Genomic DNA, 14,532 nt, shown 5'->3' with positions numbered 1-14,532 from the left:
GTGTTCTATGCTTTCACTACAGAATTTCAAATATTTTCTTTCCACCTTATAAAAATCTTCCATCTCTTCATGTATAGCATTAGAAAGCTGACCATAGAAATTATAAAATGAAAAAAAAAAGCCAACTTGAACTGAGGAGTTTTATTTCACGTAATCCCATTTGCATTTGTTTCCAAAGACTGTTGTAGAAATTTACCAAGAACTAGTGGTTTGGTGCAAAAAGGATATAATCTCTCATAGTCCTAAATGTCAAAACTCTGGAATCAGTTTCAGTCAGCATCAGACTGTTTGGGATTGAGGATATATCCAGAGGCTTCAAAGGAGAAACTATCTCTTCCCTCAGCTCTCAACGGATGTCTTTAGAAGATTATATAAATTCATCGTCATTGGATGTGGTATTTACATAAAAGTAAAAATTTAACACATTTGAGAAAACAACATTTAAATGCTGTTATAAAACATTAGGACAGTTGGCCACCATGTATCATATGTGTTATATGATAAATTTAATAATCTTTACAGGTTATAAATTTATGATATTAAATTACATGTTGCATATCTATTTTCAGTCAGCCCACAGTTCATGACTTTGTCCACTGCCATCCAGTTCTCAAGCAGAAACCAAGCAGAGGGAAGAGGACTAGGAAAAGAGGGAAAACATAAAGCTAAGCAGAGTCTATCATTCTTTGACATAGTTAAAGATGAAAAATAATTATAAATTTATGATATTTTCTGCTAAATGATTGAACTTTTAAATTTCTATTTTAATCTTTCATGTTTTCTGTGATCATTTCTTTTGTCTGTCAGTGAAGTTGCCAAGTAAGCCAAAAGCTAATGTTACCCAATTTTTTTTGAAATTAACATTTTTCTAATTGATATTCATTCATAGCTATCCCTACTCCATATAGTTTGAAATTGGAAAAATGATTATCAATTCTTAAATTTTGTATTTTGGTTGCACATATTTATTTTTAAACACATATACTTAGTCCTCAATTTCTTATGTGACTACTTACAATAGTTAAACTGAATTTCTAAAATAATTTTCCAAAACCTTGCATACTTAATAGAAACCTTATTTGAAATTGTAAATGTCCATCTGTACTGCTGAGTAATGTCAGCAATCCACAGCTCAAATTACCAGTACATTACTGTGTACCATATGTAATGAACAGCATGGAATAGTCAACCATATATTATTAAGTGGCTTTATATTGCATTATCTCATTCAAGAGTACACCAATATAAGCTTCTGAACATATTTCAGCTTAGAGTTATTGGAGGATATGTGTGTCAAATGAACTTTTGACATAAAACTTTTTCTTCTCTGATTGACATAATTTTACTTCCTGTATCACCAGTGTAAGAAATAATATCTGTGAATATGGACAGAACATGTTCATTGAACTTACATAATTTCCATGCTTTTGCATCTATATTTAATGCCTTATTCTCAGTGTTTCCTTATTTATTGATAACAAGACTTGGGATGCTTGTTTTTTGTGTTTACACATGTGTATCTGACTGTATTTGCACAATTCTTCATTTTTCTCTGACCACGCAGAGTGAGAAAAACTCCAGCCTTTGTCCTCACCCCCACCCCACCCCCCTTTTTTTTCCAGTCACACTAGGATTTGCTGTGGGCAGCATCATTGCAGCATCTAGGCTCTGACTTGGCCTATTACACATATCACCAACAGAGGACAGTATTTATCATTATCTAGAGAAAGACACCAGCCTTAGAGCTGGTAATGACTGGAAGATCTTATTGGGGGAGATAGAGGTTCCCAGGCTCTTGATCCACTTAGCATTACAAATGTCACCAGGCCTTTGACCACTTCTGTGAGAAAGTCAGAGCACATTTCATTGGCACAGCCTCTGGAATCTGGTGACCCTGAGTATTTGCAATCTTCTCCCAGATGCTCACTCCTATTTATAACAACAACCCTGGCTCAGTAGGATCAGAAGTTCAGGGTCCTCTTAAAAGCAGCACAAGACAGTGCTGGATTCATGATAGTTGCTACAAAATCAATACTTCTTTCTGTTTCAGAAAGGAGGGTTTATCAGAGTGGGGCTTCTGTGGAAGTATCCCTGAAAGTACCTGAGTTACAGGTCACACACCGACACACTGGTTTTCCCAGGGCTTTATATGCTCAGGACCATTTGATTAAATTGGAGTGAATGAGAAAAGCCTTAGCCAGTAAAAGTGGGAGACAGATCTGGGTCATCGGGCTTTCTAATGTTATTCCAATCATCCTTAGCTGAGCTTTATCATGAAAAAAATTAATTCTACACACTGGACAATAGAACCTGCCATGGCATGTAGGCCAAATTAAGCGTAACTATGACAAAATACACTCTACAAGGAATGTACAACACTGTACAGAAAGAAAAAAAAAACTCAGTTTTTAGTGTTTACTAAATTAAATACTACAAGTGAGTGAAAACACGTGTGTTTATGAGCCAAGAACATCCTAGCCTATACCCTGCTTTTTGCATGTTTACTCCTCAGAAATCAGAGATGGCTCAGACGTGCCTTTAAGAGAATGAACTTAGAAAAGAGAAGTCTGTAGTTAGAGACAGGGACCAGATAATAAGGTGGGTTTGCTGATGCAAACTGTGAACTTGCTGTTGTTACTCAATGTTCTGGGTGAGGAAGAGGGGCAGCTCCAACTCAAACACAGCATCCTTTTCCTCATGGGAGCTTTAGTTTAAAATCTGCACCTTACCTTCTTTCTTTCCTTCCTTCCTTCCTTCCTTCCTTCCTTCCTTCCTTCCTTCCTTCCTTCCTTCCTTTCCTATCCTCCTCCTCTTCTACTTCATTTTGCCATTAGCTTTTCCTCTTTGCATAGTGTGTAGTGTGAAGAGATGCTGGAATCGTGATCTATTAACTTCTATCTCTTTTCATCTTCACCTTCCCCCATAGTATTGAATAAAGAAATTATTCTCACCCAGTCTCCAGTATCACTGTCTGTTCCTCAAGGAAAGAGGTTCCCTGTCATCTGTAAGGCCAGCTCAAGTGGTATCTCTGATAACTTCCCCTGGTTCAAATTGAAGCTGGGAGCTCCTGATATGTAGCATATCCAACCTTGCTTCTGGAGTTTTAGATCTCTTCAGCAGCAGTGGTTCTGGGACCTCTTACTCGCTCATAATCAGCAGCATGGAGGCTGAAGATGCTGCCACTTAGTAACAACCACAGAACAGTCCCCCATTCACACAGTTCTACAAACTGGAATAAAGCTCCTTTGAGCTACTCAGGGCCCATCTGATTTCTCCCTCAGAAAATCAATAAGATTAAGATTGGGACTAATATGTTATAGAATCTCTCAATATTTCTACAATGGAAATGTTTCTGAGTTTTATGCATTGGCCTTAAGCAACTTCTCCCTTAAAAGAAGAGAAAATGTGTAGATGGAGACAATGGGATAAGACAATCAGAGGATTCATCTTTGTGGTATCCTTTTCAGAGGAATATATGAGAGCTGTGATTCAGATTTTCTGAACTTCATACTTATCCTATGAAGTGTGTCATTGGGCTTTTGCGAATATATATAGGGCTTTAGGATTTCTTATATTCATAATGTTTTCTAATTTAGGGAAGTATAATAGCTCTTTCCCAGAGCAGTTCTTTATCAAAGACTGTCTGTGTTTCAAATGGGAAGATCTAAGCAGTGAAGGCACATTTCTCTATCACCTCTTCTTAGGGTGGGCAATATGAATAAAAATATCTTTCTGCATTTTTGTGGAATGTGAAGCGCTGTGGATATGGGTGTTCCTAACAAATAAGTACTAATACAAGAATGTTGTAAAAGTTTCAAATTATGACATAAGGTCTTCATTTTACTACCTAAAGTTTAAGTTGAGAACTTTAAATTTTAGAGTTTGGTAATGCACAAATACACACTCAATTATATATACATATATATGTGCATATATACATATATATATATACATTTACATATAAAAGAAGCTGCATGACTTCAATAACATCTACAGCTATCTATCAAAAGACCCTTTAACCATTTATGTACTGTCTAGACTGTAACATATCTGACAGGCCCTACCATGGAGGAAAAGTCAACAAGGAAATTCTACATGAAATATGATACAAATCAATTTAAGGTACAACTCACAGACTGATGACGTTCTTTGGTCTCCCAAGAGGAGCATGTTTGCTACAAATAAACATGTACTGCCTTTCTTATCTGAGACTTAAGACAACCATGGGCATTAAATGTCACTGACATGGCTAGTCCTGTGGCTGTGGCCAATCATTGCTGATTTGCAAGTTTTCAGAGCACAGCCCACTGCCTGAGGACTTCTTCATAGTCAGGTCACACCCTGCGCTGGAGTCAGCCTCAGACATCACAACACAGACATGAGGGCCCCCACTCAGCTTCCTGGGTTGCTGCTGCTGCTCCTGATTACAGGTGAGGAAGACAACATTGGAAATGTGTTAAGCTGAGTGTGGTCAGCACTCTTTGGTTTCTAGGAAAGTCCTCTTATAACAGTATTTATTGTGGAGGAATTTGCTTTCAATTTTCCAATCTCAGGTGCCAGATGTGACATCCAGATGACCCAGTCTCCAGCTTCCCTGTCAGCATCTCTGGGAGAAAGTGTCACCATCACATGCCAGGCAAGTCAGGACCTTTATGGGAATTTAGCATGGTATCAGCAGAAACCAAGCAAACCTCATAAGTTCCTGATCTATAAAGCAAACACCTTGGTAGATGGGGTCTCATCGAGGTTTAGTGGCAGTGGATCTGGTACACAGTATTCTCTCAAGATCAGCAGCCTGCAGTCTGAAGATGCTGCAACTTATTACTGTCAAAATCATTACACTACCCCTCTCACGGTGATTCAAGCCATGACATAAACTACCCAGGGAAGCAGAAGTGAGAGTCAGCATTGGCCTGTTTGTTCCTCTTGGTGTCTCCAGCTGCTGAGAGTGTTTCTCTTTGTCAGAATTTAGAAGGCAAAGTGATTTTATTTTGTGTGGAATCAGAGAAACTTTTCTGTTCCACAAGCTGTCCACTTCTCCAGGACTAGCAACATTAAAAACACAGGAATTCTTCTCATGAGTAGCAGTCATAGCAACAGCTGATATTCATACAGCAGAATGTCAACACCAGAGAGAGAGAGAGAGAGAGAGAGAGAGAGAGAGAGAGAGAGAGAGAGAGAGAGAGAAAGAGAGAGAGAGAGAGACTTACACCTCTACACACACATAATACACCAAGCTGCAGTAATTCAGATTTGGGCCAGAAAATTTTTAGCTAGCTATAGCTTTAAATTCTGAGGAAGCAGGTTTCTAACACAGCAATATGGTCATTCAAACCCATGGCTTTGTAGCAGCCTCTACCATGTCCAAAACTTTGGTTAAGAAAACTGGCTGCTCTTTCAGAGGATCTGTGCTGGACTCCCAACACCCACATGATTGTTAGCAACTGTTGACAATTCCAGGTCCAGGGTGTCTGAGCCTCTCTTCTTGCCTCTGAAAACTTTACACTCATAAGGTACACAAAATATAAGCCAGGACAAGATATATAGACATAAAGTAAAAATAAATCTATGTATTTGAAAATTCTAAGGGACGAATATTCAGACAAACTAATACTGGGAACACATTTTTTTTCAGAATCTGGAGTCCATTTTTTAACACAAGTCCTCAGATAGGGTGTCAACTCTCATCATATGCATGGAGGGGAGGTTTTCCTCCATTAACTGTTCATTACTCTCCTTACTAGGAGGGCAAGTGCTTAACTGCTTTTATATTGCAGTGAAAAAAATCATGACTTGAAAATTTATGAAAGAAAATATTTAAATTAGGGGGACATGGTTCCAGAGGATTAATCCATGATCAATACGGTAGAAACATGGTTGCAGAAAGGAAGGAAGCTAGTGTATTTTGCTGTAGATATCTTTAATATATGTATGTCCCAGGGGACGTAGCTAAGAATTTACATCTGTATCTGAAAATAGGAGGCAGGGAGGCAGAGAGTTAACTGGAAACAGAGCAAAAACCTCACCAAGCTTCATGCATATCACTCTGTAAACAACACAATAATTTCATTCCAACCTGTGGTTTCATAGCAACCTCTACCATGACCAAATATACTCAGAAAGATGTAATGGAATAGAAGTAGTCGACCAATCTAGCCTATAGCTGACTTTGGGAAGTTAACATTGTCCTTAAAATAACATTTTTTAGAAACTTCCTATTTATTATCTTATGCATATTCTATCATGCAAATGATTACAATCAGATGCATCATGTTAAACAGACATGTGCACTGAACAGAATCTATAAATTAAAAACAGAAAATCATAAATTAGATACCTCAGCAATCAACACTTCCTTTTCTGAACCACAAACAGAGGCTCATAGAACTATCTGCTGAGAAAATTTCATGCAGGGGCTTCTGTTCTATGCAGTGTATGTGTCCTGTACCTCTCTTTAATTCTGAATAAAATCCATGATGCCTTGTGACAGCATAGATCACAGTAAATTATTCTTCCATTAAGAAAAAAGAGAGTCAGGGTTGGGGATTTAGCTCAGTGATAGAGCACTTGCCTAGCAAGCACAAGGCCCTGGGTTCGGTCCTCAGCTCCAGAATAAATAAATAAATAAATAAATAAATAGATAAATAAATAAACAAACAAATAAATAAATAAATAAATAAGAAAAAGGAGAGTCATAGTCTCATTTTTTCTATAGTCAGCTTAGTCATTAACTTCCCAAAAGGTTCCAACATTTTTAACACAACTGCTCATTTTCCAAATGCGCTAAGATTCTATGATATTTCTCTTTTTACTGACCTGAAACTTGCTGAGCATACTTCAAAGGTTGCATATACATATAAATATACCCAAAAAAATTAACATTCTGAAAATTCCATGACAATAATCACAGTTGGCTTTTTATTGGCAAAACTCAGGAAGAATACTGGGATTCTGAGGAGGTCTAAAGATAGCATAGTTAGGTAGCCTATACCTTCATGGCAGAGAGCTCTGAGTTCAGAATAGCACCAGAGAACCCAATGTTTTAAATAAAAATGCTAATGAATTTATGTAAATTCATAGGTGTCCCTCAGACTCTCATTGCATTTATTGAATTGATCACTACACAGAGCTAACATGAGTATTCACCAGGTCTTCTGCATTACTGGTCTTCCTGAGCATAAGAAGGAGTGGTATCTGCTACTTGTGCTTACTCATAGTACTCTTTTATATCTGCTGTGTTGCCTTATCCAACTCTGATATGATGGCTATTGCTTTATTTTACTTTATTTTGTTATATTTGATTGTTGTCTCTTAGAAGTCAAAATTTTCTAATGAGAAACAGAAAGGGAGTGGATTCAGAATGGAAGTGAGATGGGAAAGAACTTGAAGTAAAGAGGGAAGACAAAATATAATCAGGATATATTATAACAGAAAATAATCTGTTTTAAATAAAGGAAAAATGAAGAAACATAGAGTTGCTTTTGTTTTTCTATGAACATCACTCCTGATGCTCACACAGATACTCAAGGCACATAAACTTCTCTTCTTAGAGAATCATCAGAGATGTTATCATATTTAGGTAGGCATCTCCTGGGGTCCTTTCCTAAAACTTCCTAGGGATCTTCAAAACCTGGCTCCATATAAAGATGTTGTCAGTAGGTGGGACATTAGGAGGAACAGCTGGAGCAGCCCAGCCTTATTCTTCTTGCCTGAGGTGTTACTATTATGAGTCACTGTAGGGGGAGTATCACAGCTTTGTTGATTGTAATAAGTTGCAACATCTTCAGGCATTAGGCTGCTGATGGGGAGAATAAAATTAGTCTCAGAATCACTGCAGTTGAATCCTGATGGGCCTCCAGTTTGCAAATGAAATGCATCATAGGTGAAGTTATTAGTAACTTTTCCTTGTTTCTTTTCATGACAGCATAAGTAAGTTCTAATATCCTGACTTTATTAGCAAATGATGGTGACTCTCTCCTAGAGATGCTAACAGGGAAGATGGAGACTAGGTCATCAGGATATCACATCTATGTCCTTAGATTAGAAAATTAAATTCAAGATCCACCAAATATGTAATATTCCTATGTGATTTTCCTCAAATTCCAAACAGCAAAGACCACTTTGTTGGGAGAAATCCCAGAGTTTACCCTTAATACCTAGAATCCAGAGCATCAGCAGCCCCAGAAATTGAGTAACAACCCTTGTCTTGATTGTAACTGACACCTGCACAGGATGTGACCAGCAAATCCAAGAAGTACTCATGCAATAGTCTGTGCTCTTTGCTCATGCAAATCAGCAAAGATTGGGAGGAGCTGGGCACAACAATCACCAATGTATATTGCACAGCCATGGTGAGCCTCACAATACACTACAAAGTTTCATGTGCTTTCTTTCTGAGCTATAGGCATCTTCTACCTTTACATACAAAGACCTGGAGAACTGAACCAGGAGAATAAATCAATCAGAGAAGCTTTAATCTATTTTGTTCTGAGTCAAATTTGTATAGTTGTTCCAGGGACTCGTAACAAATTACCAATATTTGGACTTTAATTGGGGTGTAATCTCTTATAGTTCTTAAGAGAGTTCTTAAGTCAGGTTCAAGTTGACTTGATGTTCAAGTCAACATCAAGATGTGGGTGGTGCCGGGCGGTGGTGGCGCACGCCTTTAATCCCAGCACTCGGGAGGCAGAGCCAGGCGGATCTCTGTGAGTTCGAGGCCAGCCTGGTCTCCAAAGCGAGTTCCAGGAAAGGCGCAAAGCTACACAGAGAAACCCTGTCTCAAAAAAAAAAAAAAAAAAAAAAAAAAAAAAAAAAAACCAAAAAAAGAAAAAAGGAAAAAAAAAATAATTCTAAAAGATGTGGGTGGTGGCGAAAGGGAGGTTTTAAGGGAGACTTTTCCCCGTTGATTCTTACAGCCTCTGTAGCTCTTACTTCTCTGTGACCACATTGCCCTGTTTTTCTTCTCCATGTTGTCATGTGCATCATTTGTGCCCGTATTAATCTATTAGTCAGAATGCTCTGATTTCATCCAGGGCCAAACTGGTCAATCATCTTCCATCAGATAAATGCGGAAACAGTGACATACCACCGAGGTAGAACCCAGTAAAATCCGTGTACATTCTATATGTGCACTATCTTATCCCTGTCCCCGATTGTGCCCGCTCCATCTTTCTCTTCTCTTCCCTCTCATCTTCCTTTTGTCATGATTTGTCTTGCCTACCCACGATGGTATTAAAATCCCTTTCCTTCCAGTGAGAATGCACAGCAGAGTGTAATGCCCACAGGTCTTCTGGGGGAGGATAGTTATGGTTTTACATGAAGACTGCTCTTTCCCCATTGTCTTTTGGTCATGCAAGAAAAGGACAGAGCCAGATCTGATTTTGAATAATCTGGATAGTAGTACGGTCTACACAGAACATTCCCATCCTGCAAACCTCTTACTGTGTTTAAAATCTTTTTCATTCTTTTGAGAATTTTATACATGCAAATACTATGTTTTGACCAAAATATACAATGTATATTTAAGAAAATGTAATAATTGACCTCCCTTAATTTTGTATAGTTTATATTTCTCTTGGTCTTTTCAAAGGGGAGGGCACTGGGATCTCCTGGAAAGGGGAAATAGAATAGATTTTGAGGGTAGATTGGAGGTGGGTGAGGATGGGAACAGGAGGGATCAGATGAGGGTTGGGGAGAGAGTATTGGAAAAGATGACTGGAAAGGGAGGACAATTCTGGGTGAGGAAATTTCCAGGAATAAGCAAGGATGACCCTAGCTAAGATTCCTAGCACTAGAGACATGTAGCCTCAACAGGACATCTCCTGTAACCAGATTTCCAATGGAGGGATTGGGACACCAACCCAGCCACATAACTGTCAACCTACAATTTGTCCAGCTTAAAAGATGTGCTGGGGTATAGACGAATTTCTAAACAATTCAGCACAAATAAAATATCACCACACTGGGGTAAAGTTGGCACAGAAATTGTGGGAGTGGCCAATCAATGATTGGGTCAGCCTGAGACCAATACCAAGAGTGGAAATCCACCTATGAAACTACCTTAAGGGCCAGGACCCAGAGGCTGGAGAGCCCAGAGACCTAGGATAAAATCAAATACAACTGGCAAAAAAAAGTTAATAATGATGCCTGATGTCATTCTGCTATACCCATTGATTAGTGCCTACCCCAATTGTCATTAGAGAGGCTTCATCAAGCAATTTATGGGAACAGATGCAGAGACCTACCACCAAGCATTAGGCAGGGCTTGGGGAATCCTAAGGAAGAGGGGGAGTATGAATTGTAAGAGCCAGAGGGATCAAGGACACCACAAGAAAACCCACAAAATCAACTGACAAGGGCTCACAGGGGCTCACAGAGATTGAACCAACAACCAAGGAGCTTGCCTGGAACTGACCTAGACCTCTATCCATATATACATACATATACACATACATACATATACACATACATACATATATACATATATATATAGCAAATGTGTAGCTTAGTCTTCTTGTGGGACTCCAAACAGTGGGAGCAGGGGCTGTTCTCTGACTCCTTTGCTGGCTTTTGGGACCCTATTCCTCATACTAGGTTGCCTTGTCCAGCGTTAATATTAGGGGAGGTGCCTAGTCTTACTGCAACTTGATGTGCCATGTTTGGTTGCTATCTATGGGAGGCCTGCCTTTTTCTTAATAGAAATGAAGGAGTCATGGATGGGAGGGCAAAGGGGAGGTGGGAGAGGGACTGAGCGGAGAGGATGGAGGGGAAACTGTCATCCAGATGAAAATAATAATAGTAATAATAAAATACTACTAGTAGTAATAATAATTACAAATATGAAATTAAAACTTATTTTGTGAGAACTTCATACATGCATATACTATGTTTTGATCAAAATATGCAATGTAGACTTATGAAAATTTAATAGTGGACCTCCCTTTATTTTGTATAGTTTAAAAATGTCTCTTGATCTTCTCAGGGTCATGTATTCCTTTGCCTCAGGGTGGTAATGGTTGCTCCTTAATACAAAAAGAAAGAAGAAACCTACTCCTCTGTCTCTCTATTAAACCTTTTCATTCACTTAAGACAGACTAGTGAGCAATCAATGCAGGAAAGAAATTGTCCATATGTAATTAAATATACATGTAAATGTTCGGAGTGATCTATGAAACAGAGATAAAGGGGAGAAGGAAAGAAAATGAACAGAATAGGAGTGAGGAACAAGCGAGGAAACAAGGTCTCTGAAGGGAAATTCAACAGGGGAGGAAGGAAAGAGGGGAGCTAAAGTAGAAAGAAATGCTCTAAAGGGCCAGAGAGATGGATCTGTGGTTAAGAGGGTTTTTGCTTTTGCAGAAACCTGGAATTAAGTCCTCAGCACCTATGTTAGGTGGCTCACAACCACATATAATTTCAGCTTCATGGTATCTGACTCTCTTTAAGAAATATTTTGAAGTGTTCACATCAGAATTGGTTTTCTTGGTATATCATAGCTCAAAGATGGGATACATTCTTAACTGACCAATATGGCAAGCATTTGGGTTAAAATATAGAAGCCACTAATTAGAACATGTCAATCTGACACAAATGTCTTGTTAAAATGTAGACCATTGCCAGTGCTTACAAATTATAGAATGCTATTTCTCATTTCTAAGAAGCTGATTCAGAAGGAAATGAGTGACCTTTTGATAAGATTTAGCTTCCGGACTTTTATTTATCAATGGAAATGAGAGTTATATCAATATTTAGTCAGTTTAAGTAGTCTGTTGATTTTTAATTGCAAAATTATTTCATGCACATTTTCACTTTCTGTTTACTATATGAATTAAATAAGGCTATTTTTTCTGTTTTTTTTTTTTCACTATGATCCTAGAATTACTGATAATACTTCAAAGAACACATATTATGAATCTGGCCCTTGTCTGTCGTTATCTGAAAACTCAGTAACATCAACCATACTATATTTTCTGTTGTCAACACCCAGTGATAATTTTAGACTTCTGAACAGGTCTGAGTATAACATGGGTTGACAGCCTAGACATTCCTGATAGAAAGCTTTGTATTCTGAGAGAGCTGCTGATAATATTCTTTATTATATACTTCAGTGAAGACAAGAGCACTAAAGCCAGTTAATGGCTATTACTCATATTCTACCTCCATGTATTAAAACAGTCTCTTCTTTGAATATCTACAGTCATTCTTGTTTTCCTTTATGCATCTCACCTGCTGACATCCAGATGCATCAGATGTATATACTTTTGTTCTTGTGGAATTATGGGAGGCTTTGTCATGCCTCTAAAATTGTACTGATAAAATGGAGAGTGGGGTGCATAACAAAATCCCTGTGCCTTTCATAAAAGCCTCCACATGGGCACCAGAGCCTGATTGCATTTGAGAAATGCTGTCAGGAAAAAGAACAAAGAAGAGTATTGGGGACAATTTACACCCTCACTTCTGCTTTTCTGAGTGGTTTTTGTCATGACTTGTACCACTGTGGTACAAGTTATAATTTTGCTGACAGTAATAAGTTGCAACATCTTCAGGCTCCAGGCTGCTGATGGTAAAGGAATAATCTGTCCCAGATCCACTGCCACTGAACCTCGTGGGAACTCCTGATTGCAAAGTGGATGCATAATAGATCAGGAGCTTAGGAACTTCCCCTGGTTTCTGCTGGTACCAAGCCATATACTTGTTAATATCTTGACTTGCTTTACAAGTCATGGTGACTCTGTTTCCCAAAGATGCAGACAAGGATGATGGAGACTGAGTAACTTGGATGTCACATCTGGCACCTGAAGTTGGAACATTAAAAGCAGACACTTATGCAATTAATAATACTATGGCATGATTACCCTCAAAGACAAGCAACAATAATCAGTGATTTGAGACATCTCCCAAGACCAATCCTCCTTACTTGTGAGCCAGAGCAACACCAGCCCCAGGAATTGAACAGAGACCCTCATGTCCATGCTGTGTCACATGTGATTCAGATAGATTCCTTTGGATGGTGTGACCAGCTCTTTAAAATTATACTCAAAGCGATGGGCTGTGTTCTGGGCAAATGCAAATCATCAGGAGCTGGGCAGAGCTAAGAACTGGTGCAGAAATAACTTCTCTCTGTGAAATCACATGGTCTTTAAGAGTTCTCATTCCTACCACAGCACAGAGAGCATTCTTTATTTCTGACTGAAAAACAGGGCCTTTCTATTTTCTCTGAGTATGCAACATATTTCCTTGCCCTAATCTAAGAAACGGCAACAAGTTTTCAAGCTCCTACCATTTGGCACTCTTTAGTATTGCTGAGATCACAGAGGACTCCTCTGTAATACAAGTTCTTCACATTCTTACTGTGAAGTTAAAGATCAAAGCTGTCATGAGTAACATTCATTATAAGGAAGGACATAGTCTATGATACCTAAGCGGTATTCTTCTAGTAACTTTTTGCTATTCAGGATCACTTTGCCCCATTCTTTCTACCATTGGTATCTCAAGTCAAGTATATTCTACCTCCCCTTCTGAAGCATGAGAGTTGTCCCATCATCTCTGATTTTAGTTAAAAGTATCCATACATAGTGTTCTTAAGATGCTTCATGGTATTGGTGTCTTTCCACTCTATAACTCACCCATTGTGTTTGAACCTTGAGAGCTTCCCCTGGCCAAGTAGTCATTCAGTCTTTTGAAGGTACTGTGCTCATTAAAATTAGATATCTAAAAGCAAAAAGTAGTTCAGCTGCTGAGAGAACACAACTTTTAATGGTTGGTGAGGGCAATGCATAGATTTCACATTTATTACTTATTGTATTTTTACCTAAAATGTAGATTTTCAATATGATTACAGAATTTATATTGACTGGCATTTCAAAAATTAGCAATATAGACCACCCATATTATATTTAATAAAGGGAAGGTCAATAATCTTTACTTATCTTTATTTTAAATTTAGAATACAATGATTTTAGGTTCATATATCTGTTTTATGTCACTCCCCCATCCATGAAATCACCCACAGCCATGCATTGCTCAAGAGGGAGACACAAAACTGAGCAGACAATCTGAATGTTCTCTGGAGGATTTGGAAAGACATATGCTGTAAATGTTATGATTCTTTTCTGTTATGAGTGGGAGGGTAACAGAAAACATGTGACAGCCAAGTAGCAGGCGGGTTGCTAAGTGTGAAGGGGACAGTTGTGAACAGGGACAAGAAAATGAGGTTTGATTAAGTAAGATGGGCATAAGCTAAACCAAATATATGAAAATGCCCCAAGAAAAACTGTTGCTTTATGTGCTGATTAAATGTTTAAATAGTGAAAAACATCAAAACAAGCTGTGCCTGCCTACTACTGAGAGCTTGTATATTTTACTATAGACTTTTTCCAGTAGTGAAAAAGATGCATGTTAATATTCAGATTATTTATTAATTAGTTTACTTATTTAAATATATAAAGTAGAAGCTACAAAATCATGGGGAAATCTGAGGAAATTTTGTACTTAATATTAAAAATATATTTACATTACATTATAATATATACATTA

General features: G+C 38.1%; 2 gene segments (V, D, J or C); one reads left to right on the top strand and one right to left on the bottom strand.

Annotated features, from left to right (window-relative positions):
- The first annotated feature begins 4,378 nt into the window (after positions 1-4,378).
- LOC131906355 (Ig kappa chain V-V region MOPC 149-like) lies at positions 4,379-7,387 on the top strand. The segment is given in 3 exon segments: positions 4,379-4,430; positions 4,554-4,855; positions 7,343-7,387. Coding segments are annotated over 3 exon segments (399 nt in total).
- Positions 7,388-12,447: 5,060 nt separating this feature from the next.
- Positions 12,448-13,626, bottom strand: LOC131906354 (immunoglobulin kappa variable 1-39-like). The segment is given in 2 exon segments: positions 12,448-12,791; positions 13,623-13,626. Coding segments are annotated over 2 exon segments (348 nt in total).
- Positions 13,627-14,532: the final 906 nt, after the last annotated feature.

Source organism: Peromyscus eremicus, chromosome 3 (assembly GCF_949786415.1).
Source record: "Peromyscus eremicus chromosome 3, PerEre_H2_v1, whole genome shotgun sequence".
Lineage (NCBI taxonomy): Eukaryota > Metazoa > Chordata > Mammalia > Rodentia > Cricetidae > Peromyscus > Peromyscus eremicus.
The sequence above is the reverse complement of the archived record's forward strand: the minus strand, read 5'-3'. Positions and strand labels throughout refer to the sequence as shown.